We start from the raw sequence: 16,602 nt of genomic DNA on the forward strand, positions 1-16,602 counted from the left end.
ATCCTGTCTTTTAAAAACAATACCTCAGGTTACTGACATTTTAATACAAATATGGCGTTGTCACTTCAACAATAATATTATATTTATTTATTAAATAACAAGATATTACAATAGAGATAAAAGAAAAATATATATTAGAAATAGTTTTATAAAAGAAATATTTTTGAAAAAATGTTTCAAAAATTATTCTGAGAAAGATTGTGTAGGGTAGTATAGAGTTTTTAAATTTTTGATGCACTTTAAAAATGCTAAAGACTTTATGAAACTTTTTGTTACACTGTCATAAATGAAAATAACATTTCTCATCTATATATAAATGCTTAAACAAATCTGTTGAAATAAGTATACTATTAAATAATTGATAGTATACTTATTTCAACAGATTTGTTTAAGCATTTATATATAGATGAGAAATATTGAAATAAGTATATATTACATAATCTTCTGATGAATACATTTATTATCTCTTCGCAGAAAGCTCGAATGGCTCGCATCAGAATTGCCAAAGCGACAACGGGAGCAGCCTTTGTTAGCAAGAAGAAAGCAGTAGAGGCGAGGATAGCCGCCAGGGAGAGCGGACAAGAAGTGGAAGATTTCCCAGATGATATATTCGAGCTTCAACATCACCATCTGCTGAGATGTCTCGAGAAAACGACGGTAAATTTTAAACTACTTTCCTAGAACCGCTTAGAAAAATATTATCCATTATTCAATGGGATGGTCTTCAACTTCTTCTTGACATACTCTGCAAATTAATATACTATAACCAAACAAATAATAATGTATACAGATTGTTTACAATAACAATTGCAAACAATAATATATACAAAATTGCTTCAAAAGAATAAAGTAAAGTTAAATTTAATTTTAAATAATTCTCTTGAGCCATTGCTGCAAGGAATGAAATTTGAATTTAATAAACATTCTTTATTCGTAAAAAGCAAATATAAAGTTAATTTAGATTAAATTTAATGCAAACAAATAAATGATTAATGTTGTTGTGAACTAATCAACAATATCATTTAAATTCTGAGAGCATATGTAAATCAAGTGCAAGTATCAAATTCGTGAATATATATAAAATTGTAAAAATTATAATCCTAAAACATTATTTGGAAAAATGCATAAGTGAATGATTGTTGAGCAGGCAGGAGACAGACTTAGCAAGGGAAAGTTGCCTCCAAACCTAACTCTTCAATCATTCAATCCGTGTTTCCTCATTCATGTAGTCAAGAGTAAAAGTCAAACCAAAAGCAATACCAAATGCGGTGAATAACCGAAAAGAAATTTAAACAAGTGGAATTTTGAGAAATTAGCAATTAAAAAACAAGTGTTAAAATTAAAAAATTTTAAAAAATTTAAAAAATAAGAGTAGAAAACCAAATTTTTAGAAAACCAAAGTAGTTTAAAAACTCTTGCCCACAGAAACTTCCCCTACACGAATTATGTATATAAATCAAAAGAAACTAGACATGATCGATAAAAACATAAATAAATTATACTTAAAAATATAAATACTAAAAAGGTAAGTAAATAGTAAATTTTAATTTAACTTACCAACTAGTATATTGTTGGGGGGGTGGAGAAGCATTGCGAAACTAAGTGATGTAAGTAGTGTGTTCTGCAAACTTTAAATATATTTTTAATTTAAACAATTTTTTTACACATTTTTACAACAGAGCACACATTTTACATTACTTAAAGTATGCAGAATAGTTTTTTTTTAATTGATCACAGAATAGCAGCTTTACACTCAACCTTAGTTTAGCGCCATCTATTTAAAGTTTACAGAACACACTACTTAATTATTAGGATTAAATAATTTTTAGAATTTTATATTTATTCATGAATTTGATACTTGCACTTGATTTACATATGCTCTCAGAATTTAAATGATATTGTAAATTAGTTCGCAACAACATTAATAATTTATTTGTTTGCATTAAATTTAGTCTAAATTAACTTTAAATTTGCATTTAACGAATAGAGAATGTTTGTTTAATTCAATAATGTATACAGATTGTTTTGAATATTAATGATAATTCAGAAAAGTAAATTGAATACTTATGATTTTTATATGTTTTTATCTATTTTTATGTATTCAAAGTTTGACGTTAATCTTCAAATTTTTGTAATATACAGGGTAGTGCAAAAATACCTTCACAACTTTAAAATAAAAATATATATGAAAAATTAAGTACCAATATAAAGTGTGTTTCTTGAAGTTTTTATTTACGAAAAATGAGGTCTAATAAATGATATACTTTTTCCCGATGACAAATTATGAGCTCTTTTTAGCGCATCTTCCATGTTCGTGGTCTTCCTGCATGCTTATGTCATCGAAATGCGGTCTTTGGTCATTACAGGTTTCTTATGAATAGGAAGAAGTTGGAAAAATCTACTTTTTCTTTGTTAGGTATTAAAATCCAAAACCTTTCAAAATCTGCTAGTTGGTTGTATTGCAATAAAAATATCCATAGTTGAAGCAAATAATAAATGGAGCTATCAATTTCAGAATTAAATTATTTCTTATATTATCCTTTTATATATTAATTAATTTATGAATTTGCATTCATGAAATGAAAGCAATAATATGAATTTTACGATTTTAAATTATGTAGTGAAATTTAATATGCATTACTTAAAAATGTGTATTGCTATGATGGAAAGCAGATTTTCAAATTTCTTGTAATAACATATCTCTTTAATCTGTGCAATTTCTGCAATATATGATCGCTTTCTTTAAAGTTTTAACTTTCTTATTGTTTGACACCATATGTGACATCCTAATATTGAGTAGGAATGCAAAATAAGCAGATAGAATGAAGTTTCCGAACGTATATCTGAATTTTTTCATATGCTTTAATGCTTATGAATAAATTAAGTTCTGGAAGTGTAAAATGTGTTTTGTGAATATACCAATGATTTTGCTCTTTCTTTCTCCAAAAAAATGAATTTTTTGCCAAAGATTAATTTCATAATCAACTTTTTAGAACTAAACAACTTAATTAAATTAATTAATTAAATTTTAGTTGAAGACGATAGCATTTTATTTCTTTAAAGTAATTTTCTTGATCATTAATTGAATAGAGTAAAACTGACAGATTTATTAACCCAAACTTTAACGAATTTTTGGTTAACAAACTCAACAATTTCAAAGCGCAAAATGGCAACACGGTAACAAAAAAATTAATCTCCAGCGTGCGATACTATGTATTGAAATTCTAATGCTATGACCTTTTTAAGTATTTTGTGATATTGCTGTTGAATTGAATTTTATGGTTTAAATAGGAAGAACATAATATTTAATAAATAAAGATAACATACAAAATTTAAAAAAAAAAACACCCCCTTTGGATTAGTATAAAATCTTAACCTTTGGACCCTTATCTTAACCCTTAACCCTTAACCTTTGGGATTAGTATAAAATCTGAAAGCTTTCAGATATTTTTAATGTAATTAATGCATTCTTTAGAAAAACTGACTTCTATTTTATTCGGAAAACAACGTTGGATAAACTGCGCACGTCTGGAGGAATCTTTCTTCTGAATCAACATAAATAGTTTCTTCCGGATATAATTAGATTCTTTACGTTAGATTGTTCGATTCTTTACGCTGGGTTATTTTCTTTGCGATATTCGATTAAATGTTTTTAGAATGAGTATTTTTGAAGGTATAATTACCATTGAAGCACTATCAGTAGAATTTAGATGCAATTAGTCTCATCGTACAATTTGTAGAATTTGAAGATACGCCGTGCCATCACTGTACAAGTCTGAGAAAACAGTAAACAATTTTTTTTTAATTCCGAATCAAAATATTACTTATAGAAAACGTAATTTGTTCTCTATATAAAGCATATCCTCTAATAATTATAAAGTAATGAGTATAATTAGTCATATGCGTCATAAAATTACTACATATAAAATATTCAGAAATTTTAACATCATAACATTTTAAAATTCCTTTCTTTAACATGAAAAGAAATAAGGTTTTCTAAAAAATATTATTCAAGAAATGTAATTACCATATGAGCATTAGTCCTTCTGTACAAACACTAATTAGTTTTAGAATAAACTTATGTACGTATGTTATTAATATTGGCAATATAACGAATTTAAAAGATTTGTAATAACTGTCATTAATCATTTCAACATGTGTTGTCAAATGCAAAAAATAATTTACGATCCTTTCATAATTTAAAATTCTGTTCTTGGTTAATTGATATTTAATTTATTTTTTTCGCAAGTACAAAAATAAAAAATTCAGATCTGCACTCCCTTTTCGTAATCAACTTCTAGTTCTTCTCAAAATAAGTTAAAAAAAATGCAGATGAATTAGTGGAGTAGTAATCTTTATTTTTTTATCTAATAAAAGGATTTTTTTATCTTTTGTTGCTGCACTTTTCAATACTATTATCATTTAAAATTAGATCAACGAACTTTGAATATTTTTTTCTGCGGTTTTTGAGCAATATTGAAATTGGACGTAATGATTAAAACAATTTTTTAATTTACACATTTATTATTTTTCCGAAAACATCATTATATGATTTAATCACTACAGACACAATTCTTTCATTAAAGAATGATGTATAATAAATAAAAGGATCTTTTCGTTTTGTTTTGAATTAGTCTAGAAAACGTACAACATGCATATTATACGTTTGTAGAGTCTTCGAGATTTTTAAAGCTGGAGACATGAAAAATACGCAGTCCCCTTCCCGGGAGTCGCACCCTGGACCTCTCTAATACGCGTCGAGTATGCTTCCCATTACACCACGAAGGCATGCGAAAAGGAAGGAGAAAAATACCTTATACGTTTATATGCGTTGCCTTATACGTATACATTAAGATTTATTAATTCTGAACTTTAAGCCAGCTAAATATACTTCGATTATTTAATCCATTAAGTATTTTAAATAAATATCTTGAAGTATTATAACTTTCAGACAAACCTTAAAAGATTTCTTAGGATTAATTGCTATATTACGAGAAACTTTTAAATTATTTGTTGATGAGGAATAGGTTAGTAACTTGTACGATTTATTTATTGATTGACTTCCCTGATCTGTCACTAAATCTTTTTATTCTTGTTCAGTTACTTTTATTTAAACATAGTTAATTCATTTTCATTCAATTAATATTTTAAGCATACCTTAATAGTAATTTCTACGTCAATGATACGGAAAATCACTGATACAGTTCGCAAAAATCTACGACGGCAGAAATCTTTCTACTGCAGCGATACAGTTGGCAGAAATCATTTACAAAATTCTTTCTATGTATTTCTTGTTAATTCTAAGGTACTTCTTGAAGTATCTATATAACTGATATTTTTCTACATCCAGCAAGACTACAGTAGGGTAATTCATGGATTTGCAAAATATGCATCCATTTGTTTCCGATTTTTTTTTTTTTTTTTTTTTTCTTTAGCTGATGGAATTTCGTTTCGCTGTTCAGCTGCTAATGACAAGACTGTGCTTTAGAGTAGTCTTTTCAAGACTATTTTTCTCAACACTCAACTTATAATCATGGCGATGACCGTTACGGAAAACAGCTCGAATACTCTAATTGGCTAAAATCCTGTTTGGTGATGATGACGCATGTAATTATCGTAAATGAGGAAAGTATCCTTACGACCGCGAAGTGCCAGTTTAAAGTAACAGACTGTTATAAACTGCTCCAGTGGTTGCATTGGAAGAAATCTTACATCCCAGCATAGTCTCGAATACTTATATGGAACTTGCATGTAAACAATATAATAATTCAAAGAAAATGCAAAACGAATACTCTGATGCCAGTTACACAGGGATAAAATTACGTTTCTAAAATTTGTCAATAAATAGTAGTCGGACAAACGTGATAAGAAATTCGCGATTATTACTTCCTTGTACGAACTATTGTAAGCACGAAAAATTTCGGGTATCATATTTCAATGAAAACATCCACTTTGAAAGCTTTCGAATCTTTTTAAGACTTTTCTTTGCGTGTCATCTGTACGCACGGAGATAATAAAGGAATATATCTTTTAAAAAACGTATTCTAAAAGGGATTTAAAATGGATTCAGAAAGGATTTTTAGTGACGTCTGTACGTGCGTACGTATGTATCTCGCATAACTCAAAAACAATAAGATTTAGAATCTTGAAATTTTGTATACGGAACTGCTATAACATGCGCTTATGCACCTGCCATTTTTGTTGCAATCGACAGCACCGAACATATATGTAAGATAAAAAATATTTGAATCAAAATTATAATTTAAACTGACGGTAAAACATTAATTCTCTCTCTCTATTCTAAAAATCATAAGAACTTCTCTGCATTGTGTCATTTCTATATCTTTTCTTTTTTTTCTTTTTTGCATGACCTGCGCAGCGCTGAATTCCATTATATTAAAAAAATGTATATATTAATTGGGAACTGAAACTACCATTGTAAACCAAAACTTTTCTCTTCGCGTGCTTCCATCTTTCATAACTACGCATTTCAGCTTCTGTCTGTGCTGTGCTCGGACGCAGTTTCGCTATGCTGCTTCCTATTGCAAATATATCAATAATGTAAATGTTCTTGAACAGGTACGACTAGGGTGCCAAGTGATCTGTGGCCACATAATGTCAGTTGGAAATAAAAATGGAATTAAAATCGCCTCGACTGCCAAGTTTTATTTACGAAGTCAACACATTAGCTTACGACGTAATCAGAATACTTCCTCTTCAATATAGGATGACTACGCATCAACAGTGCTCCGTCTTTTCCTTACACCTACTCTCTTTACATACTCTTTACATACACTTACTCTCTTACCCAGCTTGGTGAGCTGAGTATTTTTATTCTTATATTTTGGTAATTTTTTGCTTTAAAAATGATTGATTTGTATTGTTCTTATGTTTCGGTTAAGGTTTTTATGTCTTTAGTTAATCTTCATGCAATAGTTTTGGAATGATCATCAATTTAAAAGCTTGAGTGGCGCTAGGCCTAACGAGACCGCCATTTGCGTACATTTGAAACTCTTATTAGAATAGTCAATTAAGTCGGTTGGTGCAACAACTTTAGGTTCTGTTTGCGCAGTTAGACCAAAAGTTAACTTTCATTTTTGTGCACCGAAAAGTTCGTCTTCCTGCCCGTTGGCAGTATTGTTTGCTTTGGAGGAGGAGTATAATCTTAATTGTATAAATTGTTTTTTAGCAGTTTTTAACTATATTTGATGCTTTAGGTTTTCTTTATTTTACAATTTTTAATGAAGATGATCAGAGTTTTTATGTATTTTCACCTTGCCGCGAAGTGACAACTGAATTGATTGAATGAGAAATATATCTCTAATGAAATTTGAAGAAATAAGCACCATTATTAAGCTACATTACATAAAAATGAATTCAAACACATATGTCTTACGTATTTTTAGATCTGTGCTTTATTCAAATTTCGTCTTCTCTTTTCTAGGATCGTGAATTTGTGGAGCATGAAGTGCCATATAACGGACAACCAAACAGACCTGCCTCCACACCACCCCTCTCTCCCTTACCCTCTTTCTCTTCTGCAGAAAATATCATCCTACAAAGTTGCTGCGGCCGAAGATGCAGCAAAAAATCCTACCAGGTAAAGTTGAACCTTTTCTTTCTACATGCCTATTTATTGCTCCTGATTATTCCCCCAAGCACTCAAACACATCATAGCTTTTAGCAGAAGTAAAAAAATGGAAATATTTTTATACTCGTTTTTGTTTCAGGTACAAAATTTATTTGTAAATAACAATAAGTAGTCCAGTTTTAATGTATGTAAATGCTTTAATTAAGCATTAAACAAAAAATGTTTTTTGTGTATTAAAAATTATTAATTAAAGCATTTAATCTGTAAGGCATGATAGCTTGCTTAAAATCTACTGTTTCATGTTTTTTCTCATTCAATTAAATGTACTTTCCTTCAAAAGCACTGTATCTTGAATGTAATATAATACGTATCTGTCATTGAAAGAATGATTTTATATTCCGCGTTTAGGTTTTATAGCAACCTGTCTGGGGAGGAAACGATCTCTTAATGCAGGAAATAAACTTGTAGAAGCAATAAGCGATATTTTTGGAATTTGCTTTTCGATGAAATGGGTCTGGAAATGGAAGCCCTATTAACTGGCGATATTCAGACTTAAACGATAAATTAAGCACAAGAAGATCTATATCTTAATTTCTATATCTATATTTAAAAGATATTAAGTTCGGAAGCCTGGAAATTGGAGACTGAGAGCCTAAAAACAGGGTTCGTAGCGGTCCTTATAAGTGCTTATAAGTCCTTATATTTGAAAATAAAATATAAAGGCCCTTATAGGTGCTTACATTTTCTTTAAAGCCCTTATTTTTTTGTTTTTAGTGCTTTTTTTTTTTTTTTTTTTTTTTCTTTTAGTGCTTTTTTTTTAATGAATGCGCTATTTTTCCCGGTAAATAAACAACTTTTCTTCCTAATGTGGAATGTCAGATGGTGAGTCATACTCCCGGAAATAGCTTTTCCCCCTTTCTCTGCATTAACATAACCTTTGGTGTGCACGAAGAGTACAGACAGGTGCCCGTCCTTCTAATGGTCAAAGAATTGCGAAAGCAGTAGAAAATTCCGCTATATTCGGCATTCTTTTCCTCCCACCCAAATACTATACATGTTTGAATTTCTATCAAGATCTTAAAAATTTGCATTCTCGTTCCGCTTGGTCAGTTTATATTCGTGTTTATTATGATCGTTATGCTTATATTATGAGCATATGTATGAATGTTTATGATAACATAGTTGCGGTAACTGCTGAAGTATAGTAAACTTCCAAAAATGGTTCTGTTTTAACACAGATTAGCTTTCTAAGGAATAATATTCGGAATGGCTTAAATAAAGGGAAAGTAATCGAATAGTCAAAATAATTTCATTTTTTGGCCAATATATTATACAGTACGAAGGTTGGGAGGTCTCGCCTTTCTCCGCAAAATCTTGAATATTGAAACCGTTACAGTTCGCTGCAAAACAAGCAACGGACCCCCCCCCTTTTTTTTTTCTTTTTTTTTTTTTTTTTTTTTTTTTTTTTTTTTTTGTCATTTTGGATTGAATAGGACTAAAAGTTCTGCAGTCTACCAACCCAAGCGAAGAATGATTCTATTCCAGAAATTTAACGCCATCTGTTGAAAATCAGAATGAAAAACACCCCAGTTATTTAGTTCTTTATTCTCCCAATACCGGCAGTTTTTGATTCCGATTGCGTAATATCACGTAGGGAAGAATTACGGCGCACGTATTGCGCAATAACGTTTGCGATATTTTGCAGAAATAATTAATTTTGATGTTCAGTCCGAGATTTGTTTATGAACACTTAAAAGAGTTTTACTGTGCTTGCTAAGCAGAATATTTTTTACTTTCGTTGGTTTATTTTTATATGATGCACATATTGAAATGTCAAAAGCATTTATTTAGCGGAAAAATCTAAAGAGCGGCTACAGTCTACCCCCCCCCCTCCGCTCCTTCAAGTTACGCTCGACTGTCCGAATATTCGCCAATTTCCAAGTGTGCGGGTTAGTTAACCTTTTACTGTTAAAGATGACTGAATGAAGCAAATTTCTGTCTTCTGATTACAGAAATGTTCCTCTTTTTTACTTAAATTACTTTGCTTGCAATATCTGTTAAGAGAAAACTGATATACGATGAAAGTTTAGAAAATGTTCAGAATTTAGATTTAAATTATTTAAATATCAATATGAGTGGGAAAATAAATTGTATTTATTATTAGGTTCCAAGCGAATACAATAAATATACCTTATTATTATTTATTTTCTCTATTTTGAACTGAAATTTCATCATTAAATCTTGTAATATAGTTTAGTTCTTCATAGTTTTTTTTTTCCTCTCATTGTAAACAAGTTCTGTAAATTGAACTATTATTTAAAACTAAAAACAAAAAACAAAAAAAAAAAGTAATTATTTTTTATGGTTGAGGTAATGCTTGTTGTCTCTTAAAAAGTACTTCATTTCTCATATTTTAAATTACAAGTCTAATTTTTAAGGTTATGCAGTTGTGTATGATGTAATTAGACAGGTGCTTATTTTTTTTCTTAAAATGGGCTTGAAAAGTGCTTATAGGTGCTTATTTTTTTTAACTAAAATGTGGCTATGAACCCTGTAAAAAGAAATTTCTGAAAATGGCTCACAAATTAGGAAATTACTTTCAAACTTTTGTTCGAAAAGGGTACCATCAAGTTATTTATAAATTTCAATAATAAATTTTTAAAATAGCGGTCATGTGTTAACTTGCGTTTTCAAGTAAGGATATCATTTGATAAAATAATTTTTCTAACTAAAAAACAGTAAATTTCACATAACTAGTATAGAATTATAGATGCAGTCTCTTCATAGATCTCAGAATGTCTGTTTGCTGTGACATTCATGGATTAAATTGTGAATGAAAGTACATGTTTTAACATTTGGAACACTTTTGCCATTTTAAAACTGTTTTTGCCTTTATAGCGCTTTTTATGTATGTTTATCCTCATAATGCTATAACGCTCTTTTAATGTTGCATGGGAAACAATTTTTGTGTTATTACTCTGAAGGACGTCAGAAGTCTGATTTCTTCATAATAAAGGTTTAAATAAGAAATTTCTCAAATGTGAGATAAATGCAGGATTTTCCGATATTTTCCTTCTCCATTGGCTAAGATATTTCATATACGATACATCATAATAAAAGAAGAGATATTTTTTATTACATAGACCTATCAAATTATCATAAATATGTTACACCTTACAATGTGTGAAAATTATTCAAGAGATAATTTTGAGAAAACTAACTGATGATAAAAAAATGCTGATTTTATTAAGAGTTATCTACTTTTATGTTTTGTAAATGTGATAAATAGTCTTTGCGGTATAGCCAATGGAAATCTAAATCTTTTTACAAGTCTCAGCAATAAAAAAATTATTTCTTGTTTTTTTCTGTAAAAAACGTATTTTCGGTAACGAAGTATACGATTCTTAAAAAAATGAATAAATTTGACTCCCTTTCACAATAATAAATTACTATGAAAGGTAAAATTATGAATAAAGAAATTAAAACTATGATGAATTCTGAAAGTTAAAATTATGAATTAATTAACTAATAAAAACTCAGCTTTTCTTAGTTTTTATAAGTTTCAACATATTTCTTACTTTAAAATTTATTAGTGTGCTTCTTTCTTGATACACATTGCTTAAAACCAGCTGAAAATAATATTAAAACATACGTATAAGAAAAAAAACTTAAGCGCTTTATCATACTCTTCACCAGTATTAGAGAGCGAACTGTGCACTATTCACTAACCCGTTTTACCTATGGCAGCTGCTACAGTCCAAATCAAAATGACATTCAACGATAAATCAGTTTCAGAAGTTAAGAAATTTCAATATTCTTACAATGTCCCAGGTTAATTCCTGCCTAAATTAAACGCTTTCTTGCCTAAATGCTGAAATTTTCTTTTTTTTTCTGATGAGAAGGTTATAATAAGCCCTTTTTATAACTTCAGCATTATCAATTAAAATACATACTCTATCAGCGTTATAATATACATTTAAACCCATAATGAACTAAGATGTAAGCGTCCTCTAACATCAAGTCTTTTACTTTGCACAGAAAGAATACGATATGAGAATTAGGCTGCCACAGAAGTAGAGAGATGCGACTTTTCTAACAATATGCGAAGAAACAGTTTATTTCGTATTCTTTTGAAACAGCGCGAACAAGGTCTTCTATTTATGCATCATAAGCTTAATATTATTTCTCTGCATTATTTCAAAAAGCGGCTTGTTTGTTAGAATAGAATTAGTCTTTGAAATGATTTCTGTATTTGAGAATAATTTATGCACCTAATTCTATTGTATTATTTCCGTTGTGCGCACAAATATGTTATTAGGGATCAATTATTCCATTTCAGAGTGGCTTAATACCAATTTATTATTGCAGATGGAAATAGATCCTTGTACAGTTCTTTTATAGCTTGCTTTTCATTTACGTTAATTTCTCGTTTATATGTTTTACTACTCGTACTTCACCGTTTTGCAAAATTAAAATATTTGCTTCTTTTTTTATCCAGAGATAAATATTTTGGATCTGAAACTGACCTTAGTAATGCTTCCTTTCCCCTCTTTTACTGGCTGCCAAGACCTATTAAAAAAACAGCCTACTTTCCACACTCGAAGCTGTTGAATATCGTCTCCATACCCACGAGAAAATATTCTGTGGTGTTCTCTAGCCTCCAGTCTGAAAATTAAATACGATACCATGAGAGCACGCTTTCAAATGAGCTTAAGTTTCAATGCAATGCCAGCTGAAAAGGAGCTAGAAGTTCATTCCTATTTCCCCGTCTTTTAAAATGAATAATCCTTTGTAAGATCCTGATACAGCTCCGCATAGGAGAAAGCCTGACCAATTAAACCGTCAATTACTTCTTTTCATTTTTCTTCATTGTAGGGGGCTGAAAAACGCGAAGCGACGAGTCTCTCTCGAAGATAAGAATCTAGGCCTATTGTATTTAACAATCTATATTAATCTAGCTAGTATTTAACAATCTATGTGATAATAAGCAATCTATATTGCATTTAACTCCAACGGGTTTGTGCCGTTGCTGACGTCTAAAAACACTTTTCAAACCGACGAGTCCGTCTCGGGAGAAACGGCTGATAAAGCCAGTAGCTATAATGTAAAACGTTTTGAAAACGTTTCAGTTGAGGCATTTTAAAAACGTTTCACGGCTTGAGAATGGATGCTTTTTATCTTTGGTAAAACTTTTTCTATTCTAGTCGTAAATGAAATTAACATTTTTAAGAATTATATCACAGGTTCTTCAGTGGGCACCTGAAAGGATTTACTTTTGAGAGAGGTCTCAAGATGCACCCAATTTGTTCTAAATGTCAAAATGCACCGGCATCACCGGCACATATCCTTCAGTACCTGGAGGTGTCTCTTGAAGACCTTTACAAGTCTTCTAAGCTTGTTTTCGATTTTCTGAAGGTGAATGGACTCGTGGACCTTGTCTACTATATTCGTAGACATGGAGACTAGTAACGACAACAACAACAAGAAGAATGCGCTTTCTTTAAAAAATCTTATAACATAAATGAAAATTCGTTAATAAAATTATTTACAGCTTCGGGAATACTTTAATTTTCAGAAAAAGAATGAACTTCTGAATTCATATAAAATGCGCGTTTTTTTTTTCTCCTTGCTCGAGGTAAACCACCATGATTTAGTTTCCTTTTTCAATAGCTAAATCCTATATTAGAAACACAAGTTTCAGTGTTAGTGTGCCTTTCTGTACCTTAAAGTATATAGAGAGGAATTTCACTCTTTTCCCTCACATTTTTCAAATATCAAGCAGTAAGTATATATATATATATATATTACGGACCAGTGCTTTTATTTAAAAAAGCAACTTCGGTTTAAAAGGTTAAGGATGATAAAGCACATTCTCAAAGTGAAAAAATAAGCAATTCCTCTTTTCCGCTCAGTTGCAGACTCGAGAATTTTAAAGGAAATTTGACTCTCCAAAATTCTATAAACAATGAGTTTGAGAGAACTACTTTTCCTCATTGAAAATGAACAAAGAAAGCCATAATTCGGTCAGACTTTGTTAGCGACATTAGAAAGAATCATTTACAAAAACACTTATACAAAGATTCTAAATAGCAGCATTTCTTAGTTGGTCCCTTTATTTAATTTCTAGCTAGCTTCTAGAGAGAACTAAAGCTTGAAGTATCTCATGATACTTGACAAAATGGAATACATGCAGTAAAATATATATTTTATATAAGAGTAATTTTCTTGAAGTCAATCGCCTTTCAAATGTACAAACACATAAAAATTTTAGAAACGTTGAAACTTTCAATTGAATGTAAAAGTAATGTATAAAGCTAACTGTCTATTGCTTAGTTTCGAATATGTTTCTTCATACATTTAGAATAATTATGAGAATTGGCATGTATTTAAGCGCAGAAAACAAGACTGCAGTTTCCATCTTTGCGCACTTTGTGATACATAAGATATTTCAAAATAATGACTAGTGGTTATCATTACAACTAACAGAAATCAAAGAATGAGTATGGATTTGCAATTGTTTGGGAAAAAAGAAAATGTTTTTAAAAGAACATAGCAACGTAGTGATATTTAGACGGAACGAAAAATATTAATGCAAGAAAAAAGATCAGTTAATCTACTGAAATGAGTTATGAGCAAAATATACAAACAAGAAATTCTGTGAAATATTCTAAAATATTGTCCCAAAAATATAATTAACTTGTATTATATTTATCTTTTAAATATTAAAAGGTTTTGTAAGTTTAGAATATTAGAGTTTTGATACCTAATGCGTAATAACTATAGTTAATGATGAACTTGTTAAAGTTGTGTAGAGAATTTGTCTGATAGCGGTATAAAAACTAGGTGAATTATTTTCTGATTTATGGAAATCTTAATTTTTATTTGATTATGAATTATTTATTTTAAGGCTTTAATTTTGGGGAAAAACAGATGCTTCTGGGAATATTATTTAGTTTAAAAGAATATTATTTATTTTCTTTTATTTGCAAATTTTGTACAAGTTTTGATTCATTGTGAAAGAAGCAGGGAAAGGGAGGCAATTTTTGCCAAGTCATGATTTCGCGCGCTTTGTCCTTTAGAATGTTCTAGAAGGATTTTTCATTGTGTAGTTGACCTTAAGAGAGGAAGTACGTGACAAAAAGGTCAAAGGTTGCTACTTGTCTTTCAATGTAAGTCATTCAGGGTTTTGGCGATTGAGGGTCCGGTTGTTGGCTAAGTGAAGAAGAACGCGCATGCGCGATCACCCTTTTTTCCGCATTCTGGGGTTGAAAACGCAAATTTTGCCAAAATTAAGGGGGCGATAAGTGAAGCCATAGTGGGAGCCCGCGTTTGTGAAGGAGACGAAGGAAATTCGAGTTGGATTCACTCTCTTACTTTCGGGCTTGCTGGACTTTTGGACGTTACTCTGGAAACTTGCTGGAAAGGGAGAGACCAGATGTAATTACGAAGAGAGATGTTTTCCGGCGGAGAGCGGCAAATATGCTCCCCGGCCGCGTTTTGGTTAAGAGGCGAGACTCACTTACTGACTGGCGTGTGGAACTTACTTGGGACGTTACTCGTGAAGCTTGCTCTTGGAATGAGTAAGAACAGGCGAGCCGTAATTGCCTAGAAAAAACGTTTCTGGCCGGAAGCTGCAAACACGCTCCCTTGCCGCGTTCTGGTAAAGAGGCGAAATTTGAACGAGTTACCTGCGTGTTGACTTTAGACTTTCAGGACCAAGCGGATAGCCGTCCTGGGCAGCAGTGCTCCTGTTTATGTTTTACAGAGGTAAAATTAGTTTCGTCACTATGAAAACCAGTTACCTGCGTGTTGACTTTAGACTTTCAAGACCAAGCGGATAGCCGTCCTGGGTAGCAGTGCTCCTGTTTCTGTTCTACAGTGGTAAAATAACGTCGACAGTATGAGAACCAGTGTAAAGATGAGCCCGGCCGACGTCAACGCTTATTAAGATACGAGTCCTCCACTTCAAGATGTCCAACCAAGTTAAGTGCTATTTTTTTTTGTGTTTGAACTTTGAGTGGGTTTTCAATAATTTTTCTTGGAATGTAAAAAACAGCGTCGACTCTTAAATTAATTTTCAGGCTTTAAATTGTTTCCCTTTCTCCTTTAAATTACCAAGACAAACCTTAAAGTTTTTATATGAATTTAAATGAAAAAAAAAGGGTAAATGACAAATTGAAGAATTCTCCTTAGACTCTCAGATGAGGTTAAGATTTTATTTTATTGTGATGTAATTGAATAAACTGATATTTAATCTGGAAACCTATTACAGTATGTTTTCTTTATATTTTTAATATGTTTTTCCAATATATCTAAGTTATATTTTTTTTGTGTTTATTCGATCCTCTCACGTGAAGTAAGCAATATAACATTGGTGCCGTGACCTCTGCTTAGTGAAGGATCGAATCGGTAACTGATTTTTTGAATTTATTTATTTTGTATAACTTACTGTTTTAAGAAGGTGTTAAATTTTATGTGTGAGGACTAATTAAGGTTTTGATTTGAATTATGTTTGCTTACTGGTTACTGCAGGATATTAATTCTCTAATTTAATTTAAGAATTGAATTTAAGGTTAGGTAAATTGTTTTGGTATAATATTAACTAAAAAGATAGTGTTTTAGTACGTGTGATTCGATGATTTCATACTGTGCATGTTAGGTTGTTTACTAGTACAAAGGTATTATGTTCTGAGAAGGTGTGTGAAATTGATTTTGAATTTACCTATTTTTAGTAATTTACTGTTTTAATGAAGGAGTTAAGTCTATGTGCTAGGATTAATTAGTTTTGATTTGTGTTTGCTTATTTGTTAATACTAGAGGATAAATTTTGAGAATTTGTGTGAATTTCAGGATTTTGGACTTTAACGTTAGGCAAACAGAATTGAACTTTAAAATTAGGAAAAATATATATTTTAATGTAGCAGAATAGGTACTGTACATTTTTACTGTTGAAAATCCTTGAGTGTTTTCTGGATATATATGTTTGATTTCCGATTTATGATACAAGATGG

The 16,602-nt window shown here is 30.6% G+C and overlaps 1 protein-coding gene across 1 annotated transcript in view; it reads left to right on the forward strand.

The window, feature by feature from the left end:
• The window catches only part of LOC118197601 (potassium voltage-gated channel protein Shal-like), a 400,950-nt gene that overhangs the window by 344,666 nt on the left and 39,682 nt on the right, over positions 1-16,602 (forward strand). The window contains exons 3-4 of the mRNA XM_085825838.1: positions 475-657; positions 7,445-7,600. Coding sequence (XP_085681964.1) covers positions 475-657; positions 7,445-7,600 — 339 coding nt within the window. The remainder of the gene's footprint in view (positions 1-474; positions 658-7,444; positions 7,601-16,602) is intronic.

This window comes from Stegodyphus dumicola, chromosome 10 (assembly GCF_044657685.1).
Source record: "Stegodyphus dumicola isolate Sdum_Otavi_A_Nest chromosome 10, ASM4465768v1".
NCBI lineage: Eukaryota > Metazoa > Arthropoda > Arachnida > Araneae > Eresidae > Stegodyphus > Stegodyphus dumicola.